Below are 12,976 nucleotides of genomic sequence, written 5' to 3'. Positions count from 1 at the left end.
AAATATATGTTTAATAAAATATTAAAAAAAAAAAAAATATATAAAATTATAACTTCCAAAAATTTTTTTCTTACCGAAGGGATTCTTCGCCTCAGTGCTTTGCATAGCGGTGAGTGGCTCAGACTTGCCCTGCTTGTTGACAGCCCTCACTCTGAATTTATATTTGTGCCCTGGCGTCAGACCCTCCACTTGCAGATTTGTTTCTGGTCCGTCAGTTTCTCCAGCTGGCACCCAACGTCCCGTGGCCTCGTCCATCTTTTCCACGACATATTTCTCGACCGGTTGTCCACCGTCATCCTCCGGCGGCTTCCACGAGAGTTTGCAACCCTCGGCGTGCACGTCGGACGTACGTAGTGGACCCTGAGGCGGGCTTGGCTTATCCAACACGGTCACCTTGACAAAGGCCTCGTCTCGACCGTTAATGTTCTCCGCGATGACGGTGTACTTGCCGGATTCCGCTCGCGTGGCCATTCGCACGTTCAGACTGGTGTTGTAGTCTACGTGCTTCACCTTGACGCGATCGGTCGGCCGGACTTCCTTGCCGTTCAACATCCATTTGGTCGTCGGCGGCGGCTCGCCCGTCACCTTGCAGTCGAAGCTGAAGTTCTGGCCGGCCTTAATTCTCACCTCGATCAGATTAGTACGGTCAATCTTGGGCGCTTGGTTGCGCGGTTTTGCGATAATGGTCGGAGTGGCATCCGACGGTTCGCCCGGGCCAGCCTTGTTCACGGCTCGCACGCGGAACTCGTACGGCTGTCCCTCGATAAGATCCGGCACGGTGGCGGAAGTCTCGTCCGCGGGCACCTCCAGCGCTTTCTCCCATTCACCGTACTTGTCTTTCTTCTCGATTACGTAACCGGTGATCGGCGAACCGCCGTCTTTGTCCGGTGGAGTCCATTTGAGATCGACATGGTCCTTGTCCCAGTCGGTGGCTTGAAGATCACCCGGTTTGCCCGGCTCGTCTGCGATTAAATGCGATAGATCAATTTGATATATTCCTAGATTCTTTCAGAGTAAAAAATATTTCTGTAATTTGTACTTGCAGCAATGTTTTTTGTATTTAATTGTTTGATTTAAAGAATAACACTTGATTAATATACCGAATGGATTCTTGGCTACTATTGCTTGCTCCGCTTCCAAAGGCTTCGATTCGCCCTCGGCATTGACTGCGGATACCCGGAAGAGGTACTCCTTGCCAGGTGTTAGACCTGTCACCTCGAGATCTATAATAAATAATTTAATATTTAACGTTTCTTATTATAAATACACAATCATGTATATAGATTGAATTATGTACATTTTAAGATATTGAATTTATAAACAAAAAATTTTTTATCAATAAAATAAAAAAAGTAATAAGCGCTTTTTTTATAAAATACATATTTATCTTTTATATAGTTCGTATATTCAGTATTAATTTTTAATAATTATATATGTGTAATATAATTTTTAATAATTAATAATTAATATATGTGCTGTAAAATTAGAAAGTTTATAAAAAAAGCAAAAGTACGTTTGGGGGAATAATATTACCTCAGTGATAAATTTTATAAAAAATGTAATCCATAGAATATCAAAATCTTGACCGCGTCCACACATCGTCAATTTGGAAAATTTTGAAAATGTCGTACGCAGATCTGATCAATTCGTCTTAAAAAATATAACACGTTTTACCATATACGTTTTATTATAGATAAGTTTGATAGTACAATACTCAAAACTGAACGACATTCATCTCGAGGAGCAAACGTATGCTACGAATGCACGCAATGAAATGAAGCATGTGAAATTGTGGTAAAAGAGAAGTGGCGATTACGCGTGCGCGACTTTTGCACGTGTAAGTAATCTTCTCAACGAATATTTTCTCTTCTTTTCTTATGAGAAGAAAACATTTGCTCAATTTCCCCGCGTTATCAAATCGATCGCGTAATTAGGGACTTTATAGAAACATTTTAGACTTTATAGAAACACTATTTATTATTGAGAAAATGCGAATGTTCTCAAAATATCTTGTGTCGCCTCACATTATACGAAATTAAGTAATTTGTGCGAAAATTTATACCAGAGGAAAGTAAATAATACTTGATCGATCAATAGAAGAAGGAAGGGAGAAGCGTAATTCTTGTCGGCTACTTCAGTTATTGCAAAGTTATATAGCGTTTCAGATCTTGCAAAAAGATGATTCACACCGAGACTAAGTATTTTAGTATGAATAGGATTCTTCTGCTCGCTATTGGTTTGTGGCCCTATCAACAATCGAATCTTACTCGATTTCAATTTATTATCTTGTCTTGTATTCTGACGACAAATGTTATATTTCAGGTAAACTCTAATATACTAACTTATAATAGTATTATTATGATAAATTATTTTGCAAAGCAGTCTTTTTTACCATAAAATTTAAAAATCACAATTTACAAAATTACGATTAACAAAATTATTATGTCAACTATATTATAATTGTATAACACATATTGTGCTTAAAGTTCAATTATATAGATATAAGAATTAAAACGCACACATATGCAAAATTAATATTGAAATACACATATATACTATATATAATATTATATATAATTATAATATATAATCCTATATATAATTTTGTATTTATATGTGCATTCTAATTCATTCATATGTATATGTGTGTGAATGTAAATGTGAGTGAGAGTGTGAACGTACGCACATTTATGAATTTAAAAGTATAATTTTTCAATGTAAATTTGTAAATAAAATTACTATTTGCAGTGTACAACACTTGTCACACAAAAATGTACTCCGGATCTCGCTACCAAAGTTCTATCTTTCGTATTTATCTTTATTCTCTTTGTGATAAAATACAATTTGTTTTATCTTAAAATCGAAATTGTAAGTTAATAGCTTACTTGTTGGATAGAATAAACATTCCTGTCAAATAAATTTTTACGCAATGTTTTCTCTAACATTATTACATACTATATACATATAAAAAAAAAAGATATAAAATTGCTGAAACAGATGAAGGATATACTGGGACAACTACTGCATATATGTAATAAATTAAAAGACGCAAACGAAATTGCTATTATAAACAAATATGGATATAATGGCAAGCGTTATACCGTTGCACTTACAAGTAAGAAATAATCTTTTTCACGTACAATTTTTCACGGTTTCTCTTCTTAACACATAAGAGCTGTTAATATTTCACTTTGGAAAATCGATTTTGACCAATTACAATAATTTTTCTGCGTACATAATAATCAATAACTGTTTTAAAATCGAATAAATGGTGGAAAAGGCAAAGTAGCAGTTAATTGCACAATAAAATCGATCATGGATGTGAAAGAATATTAAAGTTTAGATTGTAACACATGCATGTAAGAAAGTATCAGATAACGTGTAAATAAACTTAGAAAACTTATATATGGAGAATGTAAATAACAATTCTCTTTTCAATATTTTTTTCAGTAGTTGCTGTTTGCAGCGTATCGGCTTTCACCGTTGCGTCATTTTGGTCGAATATTTTCAACGTTTTATCGCCAAACGCGTCTCGATCACATCATCCGCTGATTATAACGGAATATTTTATCGATCAAGAGAAATATTTTTATTTGATATTGCTGCACAACATTGCATCTGTATGCATTGGAACGATTGTAACGTTAGCGATAGGAACAATGTTCATTGCGTATATTCAACATACTTGTGGAATGTTTAAAATTGCCAGGTATAAATGCAAAAATGACGCTGTAAAGATTCAGATAATTTATCATTTTCAAACGAATATTTAAACAAAATCATTAAAATTTAATTAATAATTAAATTTACGCTATTTGATAATTTCTTTTAAATAATCATTACAACAAAAATCATTATTAAATGAAAAAAACTGACAAATAAGAGCCAAGGGATATTGATGCGCGAACTTATTATTGTTAAATTTTAGTAATAAATATGTATTAAAAATGTATATTTCGGATGGTTTTTTGATCCATCTTCAGTCTGGACAAAAATATATAAAAATTACATTGAAATTTTAAAACTTGACACATACAACATTTGTTGTAGTCAAATTCCAAATTAAAATCGATAATCAGAAAACAAACTCGCTAGAACCCGCGTAGAGTCTGTACAAAATAGTGAACAACGTCTAAACGCCATTGCCATACATATATCCGTCGGTGGTTTACAATATAATGATCCAGACAAATTATTATTTGTAGCTATCGTATCGAATGTGCAATGAACGTCAATATGCTACAAAATATTAATCTTAGAAAAAATATTTTGATATTGAAGCGTTTAATTTGCGCTGTGGACATTCATCGAAAAGCTATGAAGTTCGTATACTCGATAATATGCGTGCGCTATATACGCATAGTAATATATCTTTATTTTTTAAAGATTGTCCACTCTCTTGATATCCAATTGTCAGGCAATGATGTTCTGTTTAATAGTATTTGGAGTAGGCGCCATGAGCCTCAATCTATTTCGAGTAAGTTTTCTATTTTTGTTAAATCTTTTGTGTGTGGAAGCGCTCAATGGCTTCCATAAAGTTAAAAATATATTAAAATTATATTAAGATAACTCTTGTTGCAATTTTAACTGTGAAAAACCTCAAATTGTAACGTGTTGTGATATAACAATTTGAGAGCAGGAATCATATTCAGCGTTTAAAACATTATGGGAATCATCTCTTTCGTCATGGGGATCATCTTTTTCCTCATGTATGAAAAAAGTTATTTTTTTATTGAACTGTCTTATTGCTGTAAAAATTTTAGATTTGTCTTAGATTTTTCAGATTTTTACATTATCCGGAATGGATGTCAAGGAATTGATACCCCCTTTTATATGTGCAAGTGTCGTTGTCTTGTATATGTTCCTATCCAACCATATCGGTCAGATTATAATAAATTACAATCACCACGTATTTGTTACCGTGTAAGAGAAACATACCTACAACACAGCATGTATGATAACTCATATTGTTACATAAAAAAATGTTGAGATATCTCTGCACAACAAGCATTTATGAAATTTACTGATAAAAAAACCGTTTTGCGATGCATCTCAAAGATTTTATCGAGAGATTCGTCGTTTATAATTCATTTTCTAGGTATAACGTTCGATGGTATGTAGCTCCATTACATCTACAGAAAATGATATTGTTCCTGTTACAAAGAAATTCGAGAAATTTTGCTTTAAACGTCGGTGGACTGTTTATTGCATCTATAGAGTGTTTTGCTACGGTATATGAATATAATAGAATATATACCTAAAGTAGCATATATATTATAAGCATATAAATGGGATATTTTTCATTATAGCTAGTGAAGACCTCAGTATCTTATTTTACAGTCATATATTCTATGCGATAACGAGATTATAATAATCGGAATTAAAATTAAAAACACAGTAAGAGTATAGTCATTATATATATATATAAATAAACAATATTATTCATATATTTATGTATTAGAAAAATAAAAACTTCTATTTTTAGAGCTAGAGATTTTTCCATGCAAAGAAAGATATCGAGGAGCAAAATAATTCAGTTCAAGATATTATTGCGTATTATATCCTTACCACACATCAAAATTAAATACTGTGCATATAACGTGTTTTTAATATGATAAAGTATAAAATATATAATTATTTTACATAAAAATATATAATTATTTTATTTATTAACTTCAATTTTTATATTATCTTTGAACTTCACGAATAGATCCGACACCAAAATATTCAAAGCTGAGGAGAAAATATTTTTCTCGAAGACTCAACTTATCTTATATGCGTGTATAAATTGGAATAAAGTGTCGGCTTCGAAAAGAAGGGAAAATGCTTGCATGGGGTTGTAGTGCAAAGAGTTGTCCACTCATGGAAAAAAAACGCATATATTTACGGAGTACTTTCAGCGCCATATCGATCGTGTAACCGTACACATCTTACGGAGACATTAATTGAATTGCACGTGTTCCGATCTCACGGTTGTGTTTTGCTTATCATTTTTTTGCGTTATTAAAATAATTCGCACTGAAATTTATGCTACAGAAAAGAAATTATAGAATATCTAATCGACCGATGCAATAAAAAGGGGAAGAATACAACGTCGTCGATTATTTCACAGTCACGCATGCTTTTTTTTTAGTTAAAGAGATCGCGGTATGTACAATATTCTATTTAAAAAAATTAAAAATAAAAGTAATATTTCTTACACGTAACTTTTTTAATTATAATTTGAATTATTTTAAATTGTTTTGCTATATATGTATAAAAATGTTAAATAAATAATAATAGAAAAATTGATTACTTTACTTAAACAAAGGATTTAATGATATCAAATATTCAATAACTGTGATTTTATGACTGCAAATGAAATTATCCAATAGGGGAGAATCTACTGCAAATTAACGATTACTTACTTGGCTCGGTGGAACGACCACAAGGTACCCAGCATCCGGTCTCCGGGTCCATCTTGTCCACCTGGTAGTACTCAATAGGCGTGCCACCGTCGTCCTTAGGTCTCTTCCACTTCAACTTGCATCCCTCTTTGTGCACGTCCGACACCTGGAGCGGACCCTCAGGCGGCGTCGGCTTGTCCGTTACTGTCACCTGCACCGTCACCGAGTCCTTGCCCGATGAATTACTGGCCGTGACGGTGTAATCGCCACTGTCGTCCCGCGACACCGGACGTATGCTGAACTTGGTACTGTAGTCGCTGTTGTCGATTTGCACTTTGCGATCGGAATGAAGCGGTATCGCGCCGTAACGCCACTCGATATGGGGCGGTGGCTCGCCGATCACGTTGGCGTCGAACTTTAGCATCGAGCCAGCGGAGAGAGTAACGTCCCTCAGATTGCGCCTGTCGATCTTCGGGGCCACTGCGATGAATGATTAGAGAATCAATAATTAGATGCCAATTACAGATTTAAACAAGCATGCGTTTTATCGGCATTATTTTTAGACGCGCGTACGTTCCATGGCAACGATGCAAGGATGTTGTCTACAGATTAATCATTTACGCAATTAATATTTTATTGTTAGATATGTGGGTCAATTATTAAGACAATAGTCTTTGTCATAATTGTTACATAATGTACAAATTATCACAAATTAAGATTGCATAAAATATAATAAAATAAAATTATATATCACAAAAATATAAAAAATAGTGTTGTAATATATAAGAAGATACTCAAAGCTAAAATTCGCAAAAAAAATAATAATGATATTCCATTTAATTAATAACCACATATCTTTAATATTATTTCCATAATCTTATTGTATATTTCAGGAAAAGAACTACCTCATTGAAATATCAAAAGTAAATATTGAACTAAATGTAAATTAAATTTGCAAATACTTACAGAAACGTGGTTTAGCGGTGAACGTCTTGCTAGCTTCACCGGGTTCAGATTGGCCGGCTTTGTTCACGGCGATTACGCGGAATTGATAATCGTTGCCTTCTATCAGACCGTGCACCAGAGCTTTGGTGACCGGTGTTTCGGTCTCCAAAGCCTTCTCCCACATTGTGCTGTATTTATCTTTCTTTTCGATGATGTAGCCTGTGATGTGTGATCCGCCGTCGCTGACGGGCTCTTTCCAAGCAAGCTCGACTTGGTTAGCCGTCCAATCGACCGGCTCTGGTGCTCCAGGTGCAGCTGGAACGGCTACAAAGAATAATTACAGATAAAATTAGCAATTATTACAGATTACAAAATAATTACAGAGTTAAAAGCAAAAATATATTAAAAAATATGATTAATTATATTTTTAATTAATTATAATACTCAAAAATTAAATATTGTTTGTTTTTTCAAGGATATTGAGAAAAGATTCACTTACTAAACGGATCTTTAGCTATGATGGAGGTGAAGGTCTCCAGTGGTTCAGATTCTCCTTCCTTGTTGAGTGCCTTGACGCGGAATTTGTATTCGTGTCCAGGTGTAAGACCCTCGACTTTCATCTCGGGTCCAGTGGTTTTCCCGATCGGTAACCAGACTCCGGTCTCCGGATCAAACTTCTCCACAAGGTAACCTTCGATCGGTTCTCCACCGTCGTCCTTGGGTTTCTTCCATTTAAGCGTGCATCCTTCCTTGTGCACATCGGATACCTCCAGTGGTCCTTCCGGCTTGCCAGGTTTGGCTGGTAAATAATTGCAATTAATTTAAATCATTAATATACGTATTACAATTTATATATATATATATATTTAGTTATAAATTATTTTTTTTATCAAACATTTTGATAAATACTTGTAATACATATTTAGCAAAATAGATTGTAAGATAAAATTTCTTTATGATAAAATAATAATTATTTTTTTAGTTACAATGAATTAAAGAACTTATATATAAAATATTAGCATTTGAGCTTCTCAAAAGCCAAACTGATTAATTCTACTTTTTGTAAATTCTTTAATTTTGGCACCAGGACATTAATTATGTGTGTGCTCTGATACTAAAATTAAAAAACTTATGAAAAATGGAGTTAATTAGTTTAGCCTCTGAGAGGTTTATATAGAAAAGCTGACTCACAGATAACGGTAACTTCGACTTCGGCGGTATCGGATCCGTGCTGATTGACCGCTGTAATCTTGTAAGTGCCGCTATCCTTGCGCTCGGGCTTATCATTGAAGAATTTGCTGTTGTAGGGTACGTTCTGTATCCTGCGGTGTGTGGTCTGCTGAATGCTCTTGTTGTTGATCACCCATGTGACGTCTGGCGGCGGCTCGCCGATGATCTTGACATCAAAGTGAAACGCTTCGTTCTCGCGCACTGTTATGTCACGCAGGTTTCGTCTATCAATCTTCGGTGCAACTGCAGAGCAAAAATCAAAAGATAATTAAAATAAAAATTAATAAATACAGTCATCGTGTCTATTAATATATTTTAAAATGTCGATTAATATATTTTAAAAGTTTTATATTTCGAAATATTTTTACAGGAATTTTGTTAAATGATTGGTTGAAATGAATCATTTTACTAAAGAATGATACGATTTGAAAAATTGATTATATTTTTTAAATGGGTATAAAATTTCTTTTGTTAAAGAACAATATTTTTTAAGATTAAAAAAATTAATAAATATAAAATATGTATATAAATAAAATATAAAATTTAGCAAAAATTAACTTTGCAAATGAGTTTAAAAACTTACGTCTTCGACTCTTGGCGGTGATGGGTTTGCTGGCATCGGATGGTTCGCCAGGTCCCGCGGCATTAACGGCTTTGACTCTGAACTCATACTCGACACCCTCGTCGAGATTGTCGACGCGACCCTTACAATCCGGTCCGGTCTCGCAGGCTTTGATCCATTTAGGCGCGCCCTTTTCTCGCTTCTCAATCACGTATCCGGTGATTGGAGATCCGCCGTCTTTCAACGGCGGAGTCCATCGCAGGTCCACGTGATCCTTATCCCAGTCGGTCGCTTCCGGACGTCCTGGTGCGCCAGGTTCATCTGCAAAAATAAAATTAATGTTATTTGTCTGAAAGACGCAAATATAATTTTTCGGAAATTATAAGAAAATAATTATATATATAAAATTTGTCCTCATTATAATTTAAAATATTTTTTATTCTAAGACTAAGTATATATAATAAAAATAATAAAATAAAAATTCTGCTCTTATATATAATATTCTGTATCGCATAAAATTTTAATAAAATAAGTTTAAAAATTAAAAATTGAATAAAAGAATAAATTTTAATATATTATCGAGAAAAATTATTTGAGAAAAGAGTCAGATTTTACCAAATGGATTCTTAGCGATGATTCCATGCTCCGTCTCCAACGGTTCGGACTCGCCCTCCGCGTTCACAGCCGCGACTCGGAATTTATACTCCTGCCCGGGCACCAAATTTTCCACTACCATGTTAGGTTCTTTGGTTCGTGCGACCGGTATCCATCTGCCGGTCTCTGTGTCCATTTTCTCGACTACATAATGATCCAAAGGCGCGCCGCCGTCGTCCAAGGGCGGATTCCACTTGAGGGTGCAACCTTCTTTGTGCACGTCGGATACTTTGAGCGGTCCTTCGGGTTTACTCGGCTTGTCTAACACAAGAATCTCGATAGACGCTTCGTCTTTGCCGGAGCTGTTCTCCGCCTTTAAGGTCAACGTGCCACAGTGCGCTCTGGTCGCCGACGAGATCACGAACTTGGTCTTATAGTCCTCCACCTCGATGGTGAGAACGTTACCAGACTCCTGTTTGGCCTTGTTAAGGAACCAGGTCTTGCTTGGCGGCGGTTCGCCTGTGACTTTGACGTCCAGCCGAATAATGTTACTGGCCTTGATCGTGATGTCCTTCAGATTGGTGCGGTCGATCTTGGGCGCGGCGTAACGATCCTTGGCGGTCAAGGTATCGCTGGGCTCGCTGGGCTTGCTCTGACCACCCTTGTTCACAGCTTTAACTCGGAATTGGTACTTTTGACCTTCGATGAGATCTGGCACTCTGGCTTCGGTCTTGTTGCCTGGAACTTCTACGGCCTTTTGCCATTTGCCGTACTGGTCTTTTTTCTCGATGATGTACTTCTCTATGGGAGCGCCGCCGTCTTTCTTCGGGGCCTTCCATTTCAAGTCTGCATGATTCTTCGACCAGTCTTTCAATTCGGGTTTATCGGGCGCATCGGGCTCGGCTATAATAAAAAATTAAAACTGCATAAATAATGTGATAGTATAATAATATTTAAATATTATAAGATGTATATAAGAAAAACTTTTTTTTATAATTTGCATATTTTTACAGAAGAATATAAATTCTAATATGTAAATATTTTTTTCTAAACAAAGAAAATGTTGGAAATTTTTAAAACAAATTTGATTATTGCAAAATCAAAATTGATAAAGAAAGAAGAAATTAAAGAAATTAATGGAACAATCGCGAATATAAATAAGCGGAGTTACTCACAGTAAGGATTCTTCGCGGTTGTCGGTGTCGACGTTTCCAGAGGTTCGGATTCGCCCTCGGAATTAACAGCTTTGACACGGAATTGATAATCCTTGCCCTCGTTTAAACCGGAAACATCTGCCTCCGGTGTCTTGCTGGTACCGCATGGTACCCAACGTCCTGTATCTACATCCATTCTCTCGATGACATAATGGTCAACCGGCTCGCCACCGTCGTCGTCGGGTTTGTTCCATTTCAGCTTGCAACCTTCGGCCGTGACGTCGGACACATCGAGCGGTCCTTTCGGTTTGCTGGGTTTGCTCAGCACCTGATGATTATCACAAAACAACATCAATTAGATTAATTACTTAAACATATTTGATGAGCGATATTTATAGGATTTAATTCACGTAAGTAAACAAACCTGAAGCTCGACGTCAACTTGATCGGTGCCGCTGTCGTTCTTGGCGATGACGGTATAAGTGCCGGTGTCCGAGCGCTGGAGCTTACTGAAGATGAACGTAGTATGATAATCCTCGTTCTCGATCTTAAGTCGGTCCATGCTCTTCAACACCGTGTCCTTGAGTTTCCACGTGACGACCGGAGGCGGTTCGCCCTTGATGTCGGCCTCGAGCCGCAGCATTTGGCCGATTCGCATGACTTTCTTCTGAAGGTTCTTGCGATCGATGTGCGGTGCCACTGCACACAGGAACAGGCATTTATATTATTATAATTGATTAAAATTAAATATAAAATTGGATAATCAAATCTGATAAATAAATTTAAGCACAAGATGAATAAATATATTATCTATTTACAGAATCGGGGCTTGGCGACGACGCTCCTCGAAGTGTCGCTGGGCTCGCCAGGTCCGGCTCTATTGACCGCCACAATCCTGAACTCGTACTCGTGACCCTCCTGGATACCGTCGGTCACTTTAGCGGCCGTGCGATCTCCCGAGACCTTGGCGACATCCACCCACTGTCTACCCTCTTTGTCTCGCATCTGTACAATGTACTTTTCGATCGGTGCACCTCCGTCATCCTTGGGCGGAGTCCATTCGAGATCGACAAAGTCCTTGTCCCAGTTCTTGAGTTCCGGTCTACCGGGCTTGCCCGGTTCGTCTGAAATAAAGAAAGAAGTGTGTAAAATGTCGTGTAAAAATATTCAAAGATTCTGGCTTTTTATTCCAAATAATCGTAGATTTCAAATTTGATATTTTATACTCTATATATACGTACCAAACGGATTTTTGGCTATGATAGACTTGTCTGCCTCCAGATCGTCGGACTCTCCTTCCCGGTTGACGGCTTTCACGCGGAATTTATAAGGCTTGCCCTCTTGCAGTCCGGTGATGGTAGCTTCGGGCTCGGTGCTGCGACCGCAGGGTATCCATTGTCCCGTGAGAGGATCCAGCTTCTCGATTTCATAATACTCGACTGGTGAGCCGCCATCGTCTTCCGGTTTGTCCCACTTAAGCTTGCAGCCATGCTTATTTACATCAGTCACTTCCAACGGACCCTGAATTATAAAAAAAGGATTAATTAGAAGATAATATATCATTTTTTGAATTTAATGGATAATTAATTAATTATTGTAATTTTAAACACTTCATTTTAATCTTTTTTATAAATATTCTATGCATGCGAATTATAATTACATGTCCGGAGTTAAAAAATTAGATTACCTTTGGTTTGCTAGGCTTGCCGAGGACGGTAATTTCTACCTCGGCGGTATCTTCGCCGACCTCGTTCTTAGCCTTAATCACGTATTTGCCGGTGTGCGCGCGTTTAGTTTTCAGGATGAAGAATTTAGTGTTATAATCAATGTTGTCGATTCGTATCGTATCATCTGACACGAGTTCCTTCTCCTTGAAAGTCCAAGTCACTTTTGGTGGTGGTTCGCCAATTATGTTCACATCTAGGGTCACGGTGAGGCCGACTTTCACTGTTATAGCTTGCAGATTTGTACGATCAATGTATGGTTTCACTGCAAAAGTAAAATAAAATAAAATTGGTAAAGAATGCTCATTATCGATGTAGAAACTTATAAAATTTTTAAATAAATCGTTATATATATAATATATATATATTTTCTTTTCTATG

At 36.4% G+C, this 12,976-nt stretch overlaps 2 protein-coding genes across 2 annotated transcripts in view; one reads left to right on the top strand and one right to left on the bottom strand.

Moving 5' to 3' along the window:
• The window catches only part of LOC115246074 (twitchin), a 111,181-nt gene that overhangs the window by 21,505 nt on the left and 76,700 nt on the right, over positions 1–12,976 (bottom strand). The window contains 5 exon segments of the mRNA XM_029824661.1: positions 75–962; positions 1,101–1,223; positions 6,408–6,866; positions 7,353–7,655; positions 7,831–8,130. Coding sequence (XP_029680521.1) covers positions 75–962; positions 1,101–1,223; positions 6,408–6,866; positions 7,353–7,655; positions 7,831–8,130 — 2,073 coding nt within the window.
• LOC115246073 lies at positions 2,179–5,360 on the top strand. Its single transcript, XM_029824660.1, has 9 exons — positions 2,179–2,322; positions 2,749–2,868; positions 2,998–3,115; positions 3,451–3,709; positions 4,206–4,322; positions 4,387–4,477; positions 4,784–4,923; positions 5,099–5,231; positions 5,310–5,360. Exons 1-9 carry the CDS (start codon positions 2,179–2,181, stop codon positions 5,358–5,360), a joined length of 1,173 nt encoding a protein of 390 aa, XP_029680520.1.

This window comes from Formica exsecta, unplaced genomic scaffold (genome assembly GCF_003651465.1).
Source record: "Formica exsecta isolate Colony F162 unplaced genomic scaffold, ASM365146v1 scaffold138, whole genome shotgun sequence".
Taxonomy (NCBI): domain Eukaryota; kingdom Metazoa; phylum Arthropoda; class Insecta; order Hymenoptera; family Formicidae; genus Formica; species Formica exsecta.
This window is presented reverse-complemented; position numbering and strand designations above follow the sequence as displayed.